The sequence below is a fragment of the Balaenoptera physalus genome (assembly GCF_965194825.1).
Source record: "Balaenoptera physalus genome assembly, chromosome: 2".
In the NCBI taxonomy this organism is placed as follows: domain Eukaryota; kingdom Metazoa; phylum Chordata; class Mammalia; order Artiodactyla; family Balaenopteridae; genus Balaenoptera; species Balaenoptera physalus.
In genome coordinates this window covers 55,178,453-55,195,498 of record NC_138883.1, presented here as the reverse complement: position 1 = coordinate 55,195,498, position 17,046 = coordinate 55,178,453, and the positions used below count along the sequence as shown (strand labels likewise).

At 34.0% G+C, this 17,046-nt stretch overlaps 1 protein-coding gene and 1 long non-coding RNA gene across 2 annotated transcripts in view; both read right to left on the bottom strand.

Moving 5' to 3' along the window:
• Positions 1-16,955, bottom strand: part of FSCB (fibrous sheath CABYR binding protein) — a 33,378-nt gene extending 16,423 nt beyond the window's left edge. Inside the window, 1 exon segment of the mRNA XM_082452314.1 lies at positions 2-16,955. Coding sequence (XP_082308440.1) covers positions 2-242 — 241 coding nt within the window. The 5' untranslated portion in view covers positions 243-16,955.
• LOC309656122 overlaps positions 1-17,046 on the bottom strand; it is an 870,723-nt gene that overhangs the window by 509,553 nt on the left and 344,124 nt on the right. The gene's annotated exons all lie outside the window — the stretch shown is intronic.

Sequence of the window (17,046 nt, the reverse complement as noted above, 5' to 3'; positions counted from 1 at the left end):
CAAGTTTGCTGAAGTTGAGAAGATACTCTACGACATTCATAGTTGAATTTGCTTCCAGGAATATTACCAATACTAAGGGTACCTTTGGGGCCAGATGACTGTGGTATAGACAAGTGTTTCTTTTTCTCTGTCACTTCAGTCTGCTGGGATTTATCTACCATTGGTTGGCTGGGTCGTCTTCTCTTTCGAATTTCTTGCCTCTCTGCTGAGATACGGTGATCAGATTCATAACTTTCTTCCATTACTAAGACTGGTAGAATTCAAACTTGTCAATCTTCAAGTAATTAATCATCAAGAATGACAAATTTACCAGATAGTTAAGCCTTTGCCTTCCTCATTAAGTGTTGTTCTGTTGAGCTACCTCAGAAAAATTAATTCATAAATTATTGCATTCTGTACTACAATCTTGTTGGATCCCACCTCACTTAGTAAGCATCTTTCCTGTTTAGTCTCTGGTATGACTAAACATAACTTCTAGAAATTTCCCTACGGGTCTATGACATCACTGCCAATTGTCCCTACAAGGTTCCGTCAATGGTGTACCCAGAACTTTTTAACCTGGTAAACACTCATGGATGCTGGCCACAAGTGAGAGATCTACAGTTTGAAACAGCAAGTTGAAAAAAGCGTTTGTCTAGCAGAGGAATATGAAGTAAACTCCAGTAATGCTGCTTTCTTGTAGTTGGAGTTGATGCTTTTGAACTTTCAATTCTCTCCATTTCATCCTACTGTCAAAGACCGTTATAATGCTGAATTCAGAATTCTGCAGCCTATTTTGAATTGTTGGAGAAAACAACTGGTAACGTATGTGTGGCAGTGTTCTATCAATATATGTTTATATAATTTGATGGGAAGTTAATATTCTTTGAAAAACTTGAGTTCTGAGGTCCATACCCATGTAAGTTCCTTTCTTATGTCCTTAGTATTCAGTAACGACAAGAGCCTACTATCAATTTGTGTATATATATGGCATGTTTCCCTTCTCAAATAACTTGAGATATTTTAATTTTCAACTATTTCAGAAAATAGTTCCACCCAAAGTTTGTCAAATAAAAGAATATTGAGTGTAAAGATATGTCAAGTGAAATAAAATGCATTTTTTGATACAGTCACTATATACTCTGTGAATAACCGCGTGGGAATGAATTCCCCAGTGAAGATGAAAACTTTTAATTGAAGCTTTGAAAAAGAGGAATCCCAGTTAAGCAGACTGCAAATGGAATTATAATAGATTTAAAATCTAAAAAAAAACTTTAACATACATCACACTAAAATTTTACTAGAGAGATGGAGATTGGTCAAAAGATGTGCAAAAACATATTCCTTTAGTCTAAGGACAGTTAAAGAGAAAAGAGGCTTTAAAAAATGCAGTCACAAGAGACAATATAATAAACATACCTAAACAATTATTATGACTTCATTAACCTAGGAATATTTTTAAATTTCTTTATACTTTATTGTCCCCATGAAATATAAAAGCGTCACTGAATAATTCCCTTTGTTTGACATGCATTAGTCATAATTGTAGTTAGGTAATCTTAGCCAAATAAATAAGCACTTTACACATTCGTTGACCCAGCCCCTAAAGCATCCTCTACCTCTATGCAGGGATAGGTGAATATTTGTTGGGTGTAATTGGAGGAATGTGATTAGAAACCATACTGCTTGTCCTACATCTCCACTTGCTCTCCTTTCATTTTTGTCTATTCTGCTCCACTATGTTTTATCTTTCTAAGATTTAATAAAGTGAAGTAAAACAATAGTCATTTTACAAAAGTATTGGCATAAGTTTTCATCAGACCTGCTGTAGTTTGAAACATAGGTTGTTTATCAACCACTTTGTGGTCTGGTGTTCCTCTCAATTGTATCTGTCAAACATTGCATGTGTACTTTGCAATCAAGTTTCTGATGTTATGTGGTATCTTCAAAGTCTATTATGTGGTATCTTCGAAGTCTATTTTGGGCCAACTCATAAGAAGAAATAAATGTCAAACCAACATTGTCTTAATTGGGTTAATATAACATTGCATGTATTGGATTAATTTTGATGCTTTAACTTAAATAAGATTTTGCCAACTTTTCCATAGACATAAACTCATTTTCCAATTCTTGCTATTTTTGTTTTCCCCTCCAAGAAATAAGAACTTGATCTTTCTTAATTACACACCAAACTATCAAAGTAAATAGCCTATTGCTACTAGCTAATTCATAGAGGCAAATTAGCATTCCTAAATAATCAATCAATTAAAAATTTACTTGATATCCCAAATAGAATTATGAGAGACTTCATAGAGCAATTTCTCATCATATTTTTTAAGATCCAGAAATGCTCCTTTTTTCCCACTAATCTAACCAACAATTACATTATTCAATCTATCTGATCAATTTTGGGTTAGGTGTTTTAACCTTTGTTTAGGAAATCTCACATGATTCAGCTCTCACCCCTTTACTTGGTTCACATCTGTTGTGGGATCAATTGTGTATCCCCAAAAGATATGTTGAAGTCCTAACCTGCAGTACCTCTGAATGTAACCTTATTTGGAAACAAGGTCTTTGCAAATGTAATCAGGGTAAGATGGTATCCTAAAAAGAGGAAACTTTGGACACAAAAAGACACATAGGGAAGATGGCCATATGAAGATGGAGTCTGAGATTAGAGTTATGCTGCCACAAAGCAAGGAACACCTAGGGCTACCAGAAGCTGAAAGAGACAATTAAAGATCCTCCTTTAGAGGCTTTGGAGGGAGTATAACCCTGTTAATGCCTTGATCTGGGGGTTTTAAGCCTCTAGAACTAGAATACATTTCTGTTGTTTTAACCTAGTTTGTGGTACTTTCTTATGGCAGCCTGAGGAAAACAATACAACATTTCAGAGCCCCATGTTTTTTACTCCCACCTGACATACTGTAGTTCTGACTCTCTCAATCTCTAGGACTAGTTTCTTTATTTCTGACTCAGGTTTGGCATTTAGTTTCATACAATGTTTGACCTATTTCTACAATCATAAAACCAGAGGGGTTTGCTGAAAGGCCTCTATCTGATAACTTGCATTTAATTTTACCAAAAACAAATTTGCTGACTGGTACTTAATTTCATTTATAATTATAATGACTTTGAAAGCTATGATTTAGAGATAGCAGAGATATTTCAAATCAATGTAGACTAAATATCTAAACTGTGACCTATATTGCTTTGCTCTAAACTGACTAGATCAAATAAGATGAAGTCTGAAAAATGTCCATTGGTTATGACAACTACAAGGTCATTGGTAATTTGAGAAAGAACAATCTCAGTGGAAGGGTGGGAAATAGAAGTGATAAAACACTAAAATTTCTGTGAATTATAAAGTTAAAAAATTGCAGTTAAAAAAAGAAAAAATAAGTGTAAAATATCACATAGACAAAGAGCTATACTTAATACACTAAAAGATTTTAGAAAATCAATATAAAAATAAAACAATAGAAAAAAATTTTAAGAACATGGATAGAAAATGTATAGAGGAAAAATAACTGACCAATAAATATATAAAAGAGATCCACTTTACTTCTAAAATTAAAATAATATCAATGTAAAATTAGCAAAGATTAATTTAAAGGTAATCTCCCCTCCCTTAAAAAAAATGAGAGTTTATTAAATGGATGGTCTCCTACATTACTGACAGGAGTTTAACTTGATACAATCTTTATTCTGGAGAATTTGAAAGTAAATATCAAAAGTTCCTGAAACATGCATACCATGTGCCAACAATTCTGCTTCCAAGAAATTTAATTTTTGGAAATATTTTTTCCCTCAAGAAATATTTACTGAACACCTATCTATTCCAGGGACAATTCCTACATGTTAGGGAAACAACAGAATACAAAAAGACATTGTTTCCTGTCTTTATGACTCTCACAGTCTAGTGGGAGAAACTAAATAAATAAGTAAAAAATGTGTGAAAATAATATTAATTAGTGAAGAGGGAATATACGTTACCTAGAGTAATAGGACCAGAAGGGGTTTATAGTAGATAGCATCTAATTGAGAAAGTATCCAAAGGAGTAACAGTAGGAAGAAATGCCATGTTTTAGGAACTATAAGAAATCTGCTGTAGCAAGAGGAAAGGCAAAGCAAACAAAGGAAATCATTTATGAGATGTGCTTGAAGAAATAGATAGCAGCCTGATGGTGCACTGATTTAGAGACTCTATGAAGTACTGTTATTTTGGACATATCCATTGTAAATACTTATGCACCTAATATCAGAGCACCTAAATATAAAAAGCAAATATTAAGAGATTTGAGGGATGAGTAGACAGCAATACAATAATAGTAGGGAACTTGATTATATCACTTTCATTAATGGGTAGATAATCAGATAGAAAATTAATAAGAAAACATTGGAGTTAAATTACACTTTTGAACAGATGGACCTAACAGACACATATAAACATTCCTTCCAACAGCAGCAAAATAAACATTCTCCTCAAGCATACTTGGAACATTCTCCAAGAGAGATCATATGTTATCTAACAAAACTAGTCTTTAAAAATTTATGAAAATTGAAATGATATCAAGCATCTTTTCTAACCACAATGGTATGAAATTAGAAATCAAGTACAAGAAGATAACAGCAAAATTCACAAATATATGGAAGTTAAATATCATACTACTGAACAACCTATGGGTCAAAGAAGAAATCAAAAGGGAGATTAAGAATACCTTGAGACAAATAAAAATGGAAATACAACATACCAAAATTATGGGATGCAACAAAAGCAATTCCAATGGGGAAATATATAGCAATAAACACCTATATCAAAAAAGGAAGATCTCAAACAACCTAACTTTACACCTCAACAACTAGTAAGAGAATAATAAATACGAAGATAGCAGAAGAAAGAAAATAAGAAAGATCAGAGCAGAAATAAAGACTAGAAAGACAATAGAAAAAATTAATGAAACTAAGAGATGATTTTTTTAAAAGATAAACAAAAGTGACAAACTTCTAGCTAGGCTGAGAAAAAAAGAGAAGATTCAAATAAAATCTGAAATGAAAGAGGAGACATTACAACTTATACATAGAAATACTAAGGATCATAAGAGACTACTATAAATAATTTTACACCAACAAATTGGATAACTTAGAAGAAATGACTAGATTACTAGAAAAGTAAAACCTACCTGAATCATGAAGAAACAGAAAGTCTGAACAGATAAGGAGATTGAATCAGTAATTAAAAACCTCCAAACAGAGAAAAGCACAGAACTAGATGGCTTCACTGGTGAATTCTATCAAACATTTAAAGGGGAATTAATATCAATTCTCTCAAAGTCTTCCAAAAAATTTAAGACAGGAGAACTATTCCAAGTTTATTTTTATGAGGCCAGTATAACCCTATCACCAAAGCTTGTCAAGGCCCCTATAGGAAATGAAAATTACAGGCCAATATCCCTGATGAACATACAAGCAAAAATTCTTAACAAAATATTAGCAAACTGAATTCAACAGCACATGAAAAGGATAATACACCATGATCTAATGGCATTCATCTCTGGAATGCAAGTATGGTTCAACACATGCAAATCAAGAAATGTGATACAGGACACTAACAAAATGAAGGATAAAGATGCAGAAAAGCATTTAAAGACAACAACAAAAAAATTTAACAAAACATATTTCCATGATAAAAGCACTCAACAAATTAGGTATAGATGAAAAATACCTCAATATTATAAAGGTCATATATGAAGCTAATATACTCAACAGTAAAAAGCTAAAGTTGTTGTTATGATATCAGGAAAAAGACAAGGATGCTCACTGTCACCACTTCTATTCAACATAGTACTGGAAGTACTAGCCAAAACAATTAAACAAAAAAAAGAAATAAACAACATTCAAATTGGAAAAGAGGAAATAAAACTGTCTCTGTTTGCAGATGACATATTTTATATATAAAACCCTAAAGATGCCACCAAAAAAACCCTGTTAAAACTAATTTAAAAATTCAGGAAAGTTTCAGAATGAAGAAAAATCAACATACAAAAATCAGTTGCATTCTTATACAATAACTATTAGAAAGTGAAATTAAGAAGATAATCCCTTTTTATAATTGCTTCAATAATAATATACTTAGGAATAAATTTAACTGAAGAGGTGAAAGATCTGTACACTGAAAACTATAAGGATTTGATGAAAGAAATCTAAGAAGACACAAATAAATGGAAAGACATTCTATGTTCACAGACTAGAAGAATTAATATTGTTAAAATGTTTATACCACGCAATGCCATCTATAGCTTCAATGCAATCCTTATAAAAATTCCAATGGCATTTTTCATGGAAATATAAAAAACAATCCTAAAATTCATTTGGAACCACAAAAGTCCTGAAATAGCCAAAGCACTTTTAAGAAAGAACAGAGGTGGAGGTGTCAAACTTCATGATTTCAATCTATACTAAAAAGCCATAGTAATCAAACACTGTGGGACTGACATAAAAAAAGATAAATAGATTAATGGAGCAGAATAGAGAGCCCAGAAATAAGCCTAAAGATATATGATCAGTTAATTTTTGACAAGGCACCAAGAATACACAGTGGGGAAAGGGTAGTCTCTTTAATAAGTGGTGTTGGAAAAACTAAATATTCACATGCAAAAAAAAAAAAAAAATTGGACCCCTATCTTCCAAAATTACACTCACAAAAATTAACTCAAAATAGATTAAAGATGAACATAAGACCTGAAACCATGAAACTCCTAGAAGAAAACATGGAGATCAAGATCCTTGACATTGGTTTGGCAATGATTTTTTTGGATTTGACACCAAAAGCAAAAGCAAAAAATGCAAAAATAAACAGGTGGAGCTACATCAAATTAAAAAGCTTCTACACAGCAAAAGAAGCCATCAATAAAATGAAAAGGTGACCTATGGAATTGGAAAAAATGTATGCAAACAGTTTATTGAATCAGGGATTAATATTAAAATTATGTAAAGAACTCATACAACTTAGTAGCAAAAAAACAAAAAACAAACAAACAAAAATAACCCAATTAAATGAGAGCAAAGGACCTGAATAACATTTTTCCAGACAGGACATACAAATGGTCAACAGGTAAGCAGTATCTTTTGGATCCGTCTCCTAGAGTAATGGAAGTGAAAACAAAAATAAACAAATGGGGCCTAGTTAAACTTAAAAGCTTTTGCACAGCAAAGGAAACCATAAACAAAGTGAAGAGACAACTTACAGAATGGGAGAAAATATTTGCAAATGATAAGGCCAACAAGGGATTAATCTCCAAAATATATAAACAGCTCATGCAGCTCAATATCAAGAAAACAAGCAACCCAATCAAAAAATGGGCAGAAGCTCTAAATAGACATTTCTCCAAAGAAGACATAGAGATGGCCAAAAGGCATATGAGAAGATGCCCAGTGTCACTAATTATAGAGAAATGCAAATCAAAACTACAATGAGGTATCACCTCACACCCCAGTCAGAATGGCCATCATCAAAAAGTCTACAAATAATAAATGCTGGAGAGGGTGTGGAGAAAAAGGAACCCTCCTACACTGTTGGTGGGAATGTAAATTGATATAGCCACTATGGAGAACAGTATAGAGGTTCCTTAAAAAACTAAAAATAGAGCTACCATATGATCCTACAATCCCACACCTAGGCATATATCCAGAGAAAACCATAATTCAAAAAGATACATGCACTTCAGTGTTTACAATAGCCAAAACATGGAGGCAACCTAAATGTCCATCAACAGATGGATGGATAAAGAAGATGTAGTGTGTATATGTGTGTGTGTGTGTATATATATATATATATATATATATATATATATATATATATATATATATATACACATATATATATTCCATTATATATATATACAATGGAATATTATTCATCCATAAAAAATGAAATAATGCCATTTGCAGCAACATGGATGGACTAGAGATTATCATACTAAGTGAAGTAAGTCATACAGAGAAAGACAAATACCATATGATATCACTTACATGTGGAATCTAAAAAAAAATTATACAAATGAACTTACAAAACAGAAATAGACCCACAGACATAAAAAACAAACTTATGGTTACCAAAGGGGAAAGGGAGAGGGATAAATGTGGGATTAACATATACACACTACTATATATAACATAGACAACCAACAAGGACCTACTGTACAATACAGGGAACTATACTCAATATTTTGTAATAACCCATAAGGGAAAAGAAGCTGAAAAAGAATATAAATATATATGTATATTTATATATATATATATGTATAACTGAATCACTTTGCCATACACCTGTAACTAATACAACATTGTAAATCAACTACACTTCAATTTTTTAAAAAACCACTTATCATCAGCGAAATGCAAATAAAAAGCACAGTGAGACGTTACCTTATACCTGTTAGGATGTCTATTCTCAAAAAGACAAGAGATAGCAAATGCTAGAGAGGATATGGAGAAAAGGGAACTCTTTCACACTGTTGGTGGGACTGTAAACTGATACAGCCATTATGAAAATAATATTGAGGTTCCTCAAGAAATTAAAAATAGAATTACCATAGGATCCAGTAATCTCACTTCTGGATATATCCAAAGGAAATGAAATTACTACCTTGAAGAGATATCTACATTCCCATGTTCATTTCAGCATTATTCACAATAGCCAAGATATGTTAAATTTTTTTCAACTGTGTTCAGCAACCTATGCACAGATTCATAGAAGAGTAAGAGTTTGATTGATGCAAGTTTTTTTGGGTTTGCTAGGGTAGTGGAGCAAAGAGTGAAAAGGATCAAAGTGGTTAACTACAACCTAAGGCCAGGTAGGATAAGAAGTTAAGACAGGTATAAACTGAGGTGTAAGGAAAAAATAAAAGGGATTAAGGACTGAAGCTCAATGAACAAGCGTAGTGGGAGCAGAGGAATGAGAAAATGGAAAAGATAGGAACAGGTGGTGAGAGGGTGGGAAGCTATAATTTAAGATTTAAAAAGGAAAAGTAATGTTGGCTTACAATAAAGCCAAGGATATGATTGGGGTAGAAATAAGGTGCAAGTCTCTAAATTTGAGGAATTCAAGGAATTTTGAGGTTAGACATTGAAATTTAACATTGAGTGACCCAAGTACAAGGAATGAGGACAATAATTCCAAGTCTGAAGCCAATGATTTCAGTGAATTTTCAGAAGTATTAAGGAAGTCGATCAAGCACAAGGCCGAGAAGCAATAGATATTGCCACATTCTGTTAGTAAGATCGTCAATAAGTAAATACATTTTGTATAACAGTTAAGGGAAGGATCGAAGCAGTCATGGGCTCCTCCTCCCCATCCCAAGGTGCTTGTGATTTGAGGAAACAAGGGGACTCCATTAAAGAAGGTTACAAGGAAAGTTACATCATCAGTTAAAGCAAAGAGGTGGATGCAGCAGGCTATCAAAATATTGACAACGTATGGAAGTTTTCATGGGGGGGGTGGGTAGAGAAATGCACAAAGTAAAGGGATTGAACTGGATGGGATCAAAGAAATATTAAAAGAGACGAGAAGTCAAAAGTGTATGACCAAGATGGCCTTAATGTTCCCCTCAGCTAGACTAAATTTTAGACAAGTTTCCTCCTGACTCTAAGTCTCTGACCTCCAATTTCTTAGAGTAGTTTCTTTAGAAAACTTTGAAAATTTTTCCCCTGCCTCTTTGAAATGTAAATCTTTTAAAGACTCTTGCCAGTTTTACAGTTCAGTGCTGTCTTTCTCAAGGACCTGGGAGCCATCCTTTTTTAATGTATTCCTCAAAGAAGAGAGTGCCTCTTTTAGTTTCCATGGGAGGGTAGTAGTCTAGCTTTAGTGAGCAGTGGGTGCCTTGCTCCAAGTTGTAAAACTATCGCTTGTCATGAATATTTAAGAATCATAGATGGCCTAAAATTCACCCAACCAATCTCTTATAAATTATCCAGCCCGTTTTTTCAGTGGGGTTGAGTTCAGACAGCATTTTTGGTCTCTCACCTCTATTCCAATAGCCTTGAGTAAAGTCTTCCTTACCTGTTTAACTTTGTTTAGTACAATATTTTGCCTTGAAGGAGTAAAAGAATAGATTATACAGGGAAAGTTCAGTATGGATTGTGGCAAAACATATCAAGGATATGAAGCATTGTGAGATATTTTGGCCACAATGTTCTAAAAATATCTCAGATTAAAAAGTGTTCCATTGTAGGTGCAGACTGCAATGCCTTATTCTGGTAACCTTTGTTTAATCAGAAGCTGTTGAACTATTTTTGCCTCACTCATCTTTCTATTAAGTGTTTATGGTAAAAAGACATACTGCATATAGGTCAGGTTTGATCTTTTAAGATATTATTTTTGTCTTTATTATTTTACTAGAGGAAACACCTAGCAATTGTAAATATAAATGACTAGTGATTGGGGTAGAAGGATAGTGGTCTTTTCTGTGGAGGTTTTTGCAATCCTTTACTTTTATAACAAGATGCCAATCAAGATATATATTTATATAGCTATATATAAAAAATACATGATTAATTCAATAAAGAAATTTCCAGAATATATCAGTGAGTTAGTACACAGAATATTATACAGAGATAATCAATGGTCATGCTGATTTTTCACAAACATTCAGAAATATTTATGTCTTCTGAATCTTCAAATTTTAAATTGCATATAATTCTGATGTCTTTTGTTTGCCATTCTAGATCTTCTCTTCATTCTTTTACCCTACATTGTATCCCAGGAGCCTGGCCCAAATGGACTGCAACAATGGGTAACCTTGCTTTTTTAAATTTGGTTGCATTCAGCAAATGGAGTACACTTGGCAGGAGATCTGAAGGAGATAGAAGAGTGAGATTCCCCTAGCTCCTTCACCGAAGAGTTGCTTGGAGCTGACTGAGTCTCTCTGCCAAAGGTCACAGATCCTATAAGATCCTTTGCATATAGCTCTCTTCATATAGCTCTCTCCCACCCTCTCTCTCTTTCTCTCTGTCTCTCTGTCTCTGTCTCTCTTGCTCTCTCTCTCTCCCTCTCTCTCCTCTCTTCCTCACTGTCTCTCTCTTCACTAAAATTTGCCCTGCCCCATTCATCTTAGGGATAGTAATGTTACTGTTTCATGATTTCCCTATCCTTCATGATTTCCCTTATACTCTGCCCAGACTTTTATAATTAGTCTCCTTATTAAACTCTACTGAAATTACTTATATTTTGTATTTTCCTGTGAAGAATGAAACATATATCATATAAATTTAGGGATCTGAGGATGTTATTATATCATAAACTTTGAAATCATTATGTGGTATGTGGTTTAAATGTTTAAATTATAAATCCTGAATAATAAGAATGTATAGTTACCAAAACACTGCTTTCTCTAAATATTTCTGATAAATGGTAATTTGTTTTAGATCATACCGAAGTTTAGCTAAAGAAATAAAGGAGTTGTGAAAGCAGTTAATGCCAAGTCTTCTTAGTCCACTCACACAGGAAAATCGAATTAAGTATTGGTTATATTAACAATCAAGCTCTTAATAAATAGGCTACATTATGTGGGTCAGAGGGAGGGGTTTTAGTGACAAAAGTCACCTCCCTTATTCCCTTCCCTAGTCCCACTACAGCGATCCAGGAATTCTCCTTTGGGATGGGTACAATTTAGCAATGGAGAGGCGAGTAGTAATTCCTTTGCGGCCATGATATAGTTGTTACTGGGCCACATGTTAATCTCTTTTACAAAAGATATGAGTTGTGTGGAAAATGTAGGATGCACACCCAGTAGTCCCACCCTTGACCAAGCAGGGCTCAACTTGTTACACAGTAATTTCTTCACCGGAAATGGGTTCTGCTCCTTGGTCCAACCCCAAAAGTTACTACATCAGAATAAAAATGTAATAGAAATTAAATTAATTATTTAATTTTAAAAATTAAAAATACTCTTTTTTGTTTAGTGAAAAACTTTTTGCTAACACAAAAGACTACAACATTCTTGTAGCCAGCAATTACTGGTCAATATAAGGTCTTAGTATTCCTTTTTTTAATCTAAAGATTTACAATTCCTATCCAGACTTAACATTTGCCTTCTTTCACTCTTCTCCTGAGACAATTAACTACAAACAGAACTTAAGGGAATTAAACACAACATATATAAAAAATATGACAAAATGAAATATAATAAAACATTAAGTTACCTCTCCAGATCATCTCTAAGTCTAAAATATCACCTCTCCAGATCTAGAGCATGTAAGAGTTAGTCAAATCCTATTAGTGAAAATTTTCATACCTGTGTGGGTAACTTATTGGGCTCCTCCTAACTTCACTCACTGCTTAGAAAAATGATATATGAGCCTGTTTAAATAATTAATTGTTCCATGTATAGCAGTTTGAATAAAAATTTCTATTTAGTCTATCACTATTTTTTTAAATGTTTATTTAACATTATATAGCTAAAATAGAGCATCATTTTCACAGAAATACAAAAAAGTACACATAAGTTCTACTTTGAAATATTCTAATTATATGGAGGCAGAAATGCTCAAGCAGAAACTATTAAAAATGCAAATTCAGCTATTTGAAAGGCTATTAAAAATTCTTTATTAGAAAAAGAAGACCAAAGTTTTTAAACATGCTAAGAAAAATATGCTTAGAAATATCCTCCAGGGACAAATTATGAACTTGCTGAGAAAGAACTTTAAAAGGATATAAGTATCCCTTCTATCCATTCTGACTTTAGATCTTGGATTACTGCAGATCATTTCTATAAATATACCCACCAAAAGTTTCTAGAAAAAGAGTGTGAACTAAATTCTACTTGTGAAATATCTGATGCCCTGTCCAGAATAAACCCATCTGCTTGTCTCTGTGCGCTACAAAACCTTCACTTGAAGAGAAAGTGATAGAGCCCCAGCTCAGACCAGAGTCTTTGCAAAAGGGTGGTAAGATCTGAGGTGTGGCTGACTTTTCTCCAAACTATATCTGACCCTCAGAACTCGAGTGCTCCTTGACTATTTTTCCCATAGGAAAAGCAACTCCCAAGTAACTTCCAGAACTTGCTTGCTTCAAATAGCCCAACGGTGTCAAGTAGGTTAAAAAAATCCCCACAGTGGCTGTCCCTGAAAGTATACAACCTAATAAACACATAACAAAAGTAACATTAGAACAGCTGAGAAAAAGTACATCCTGATAAAATGAAGACATTTGAAATAATCCTTTGTTTAAAGGGTTGAATTTATAAAGAACTAAAGTTCTAACTCAGTTGAAGAACATAACTCCTTGTGTTGGACATGCTCAGCTCTTGTTGAAAGGTCAAAGCTCTCTGTGGACAAAACAGAGGCTACTGTGTACACAAATGGAGCATAGCACATGACTCTGGAGATTCATTCTAAAAGTATGACTTGTCAGCTCTAGCATTACAAGGCATTAAAACCCACACACTGTTCTCTGATGATAACATTGTTTCTAACCACTTGGCATAAAGAGTCACACTGGAAACCACTGACAGCAATAAAATGTAGGCTGAGGAAATGGGATCCCTCCTCCCCTGGATTTCGACAGGACATTATGCTACAGCACATTCAATGCATGGCTAGATGGCTTCAACTAAGCATGAAGCCCACAGAGCACAAGAGAAAATTTTGATGATGCATTTAGAAAAACTGGAAAGCATCATCTCAACTCTAAATATGTTTTCTGCTTCAATCATGCAAACAAGCAGCTATACCACACCTTTCTGTTTTGTGTTCTATTTTTTTTAAAGAGCTATGTAAAACAATTCTTTCCAATGGTAGCTTTAAAGTGACTGCCAAGTCAATTAAGAGATATCAAACCAAAACAGGCTCAACCTGTAGCAGAGATTTCAAGCAGGCATTAACTGAAATCAAGTATATTGATACAAACTGAATACTGATGTTGCACCAAAGCTAAGATAGAAATGTCTAAATTTCTAAAAATGGGATTGGATTCAGGTTAAGTCAGAAAATGTATACATACCTGTATGGTGGTTTAATTCTACATATTCATGTGCTTGTAAACACAAATGCCTTCCCTAACTCTGCTTCTGAAAGTTTCTTTAAAAAGAGGCAAAGATATTTCATAACAAAAAATTCAATCTAACAGGAAAATATCCTTCAGAGAAGAAAAACATTGATTTAATTTTACAATAAACTTATAAATGAGATTTTTGGTGGTTTTTCTATTTTTTCAGAACAGACCTTGGTAGTAGAAAGAAGGAAGAAAACATGTAGGCCTTAGATATCTTTAAAAGGGGGGAAATAGGTGACACAAGGTAAAAGCAGATGGATGATACTGAAAATAAACTACTTCTTTCACAATTTTGTAAAGGTTTAATCTCATCAAAGAACATTATCCAAAAATACATTAACACACTGAAGCCTCTAATAATCTGTGTTTTTATGTATCATTAAAAATATTGAACCAAAATGTAAGTTTCTAACATATAACAGTAAAAAGAATAGATACTAGGGAAAAAATAGTTTCCAAACCAATGACATTTTTATCAGAGAGCAATTTCTCAGTTTAAACAAATATCCTCAACAATATTAAGTTGCATGATTAATGATACTGACAAGTTTTCTGAATGGTCATGAAATAAATGTTTAACTTTTTTATTCAACCAGATAGATATTAGTGACATCAGAACACCTGGTAGAACTTTAAAGAATGCCGACATATTTTATGATTGAAAAAAGAAGTTTCAAAGATATGGGGCTCTCTCGTGTGATATGATTTTGAGAATGCTTGGAGAGGGAGAGAGGACAAGATGGACCACAGTGAGAGTCAGTAGATGACTAACCCTTTCCTCTTCAAACAAAGAATTGGTTTATCTATACACTAGTCACCATTTGCTTAAGTTCCCCCAGATTGCTTGTGGTTGTTCTTTTTTAATCTAAAGTGTTTGAAGAACTTTGGATGGTCCTGAAGAATAATATCTCTATTAATGACTTACCATGTGCCAGGCACTGTGCTAAGTACTTCATATGCATTAGTTGTTTAATAATATTTATTGAGTGAGGTAAGAAGAATGGCCTCCCAATGATATCTACATCTTAATATCCAGACCTGTGAATATGTTAGCTTACCTGGCAAAAGAGAATTAAGGTTGCAGATGGAATTAAGGCTTTTAATCATCTGACCTTGAGATGGAGAGTATCTTAGATTATTTGGGTGGGTCAAATATAATTACAAGGGTCCTTTTAAAGTGAAAAAGTGAGGCAGACAAGAAAGAGATCTGAAGATGCTATGCTGCTGACTTTCAAAGTGGAAGAAGGAGCTATCAGCCAGAGAATGTAGGTGGCCTCTAGAAACTAGAAAATGCAGGGAAATGGATTCTCTGCTAGAGCTTCCAGAATCAACACAACCCTGCTGACACCTTAATTTTAGCCCTAGTAATACCCATTTCAGACCTCTGATCTTCAGGACTGTAAAAGAATAAAGTTGTATTGTGTAAGGCACTAAGTTTGTGGTACTTTGTTAGAGTATCAGTAAGAAACTAATATACTGAGTGTTCCATTATTTCATTTAACCCTCACAAAATTCTATGAATTGATTATTATTGCTATTATTTTATGGATGGAGGAACTGAGTTTTAGTTTAGGTAACTTGCCCGAAGTTACCTAGCTAGTGGGTGCCTGAATCAAGATTCAAAACTATTCTGATTCCAAAGACTACTGATCGATGACTACACTATAATTCTTCTCTCATGGGTTGATATTACCATAAACTCAACATTTCAACTCCCCATCATGTATTTATTTCAAAAGAAAATTCCATCACTAGGGTATTAGTCTACATCAAGACATGAAGCAGCTGGTTCAGACTGGTCGCCCTTCCAACTCAGAATGAACGAGAAGATGGTATAAAACAGAAGGACAGTGACTAAAGGCAGGAGCAAGACTAGGAGTTTTGCACATGTAGTTGTGAGCAGTGAAGCAGGGAGGCATTCTGACAGCTGCTGATGACAAGCAGATTGGTTACTACAGCACATCAGACTCTGTGAATGACAACAGAGCTTTCAGTAATGGTTCCTACTGGTACAGCCCACTGACAGCATTTTTCAGTGTTGACGTACTCAAACATTCTCATTTACAGTGACTCGCTGGGCAGAGAAAATTTGACATTTGGACTGACACAAGAGATCTCTCTCCTAAAGAAAGAACACTGAAGTATACTGTACTTTCACTATTAATTATTTAAAGTATGAGTTTTTTCTTCTGGATTTTTATTGGTTTTCATGGAAATATCCACTAACTAATACTTCATATTCAGTATAAATCCACTCAGATGTTCTCACTCCAAGCTTCCAGGTTTCACTCCTTCCCAATCAATTCCCTTTCATATAAGAGACTTGGCAATATTGCAACTTATGTTGTATTTCTGCAATTGGCACTATTTAATTTTATGCCTGATTTTCAGTGAGCTATAAGAAATAAAAGATTCTCGTAAGAAGATCTCTGGTTCTCAGATAATGACTTTGGCTGAGAGTTTAAAGATCTGAGCTTGAATTTCTTCTGGGAGTATACCTGTGCATTCAAAGGAAGCCATCGCTTGCCACAAACTTGTAGTCATCATTATTGTCATATTGGTCAGGAGCTACCAATGCACTTGAATATTAGTCATTCAACACTATCAACAGCAGAAGAAAATTTAATTAATCGTGATACCACTGCACACCATGGATTACTAACATCCCATTACAAATTTGCATAGAACTCAGCACTGCAGTTAGGCTCAAGTACAGCCAGGCTAATCATCAAATCTCATCTTTGAGGTTCTATTTCCTGATCCTACTCCTGGTACCAATTTTGTATTGGTCAGGAAACAGTCAGGAGACAGAAACCATACCAGTTATTGGAACAAAGAGAATCTAATCTAAAAAGTATTAACCAGTCAACCTTCAAGATGACAGAGGAGTAAGAAGTGGATATCACCTTCCTCCCCACAAATCCATCAAAAATACATCTACATGTGGAACAGCTCCTACAGAACACCTACTGAACACTGGCAGAAGACCTCAGACTTCGAAAAAGGCAAGAAAATCC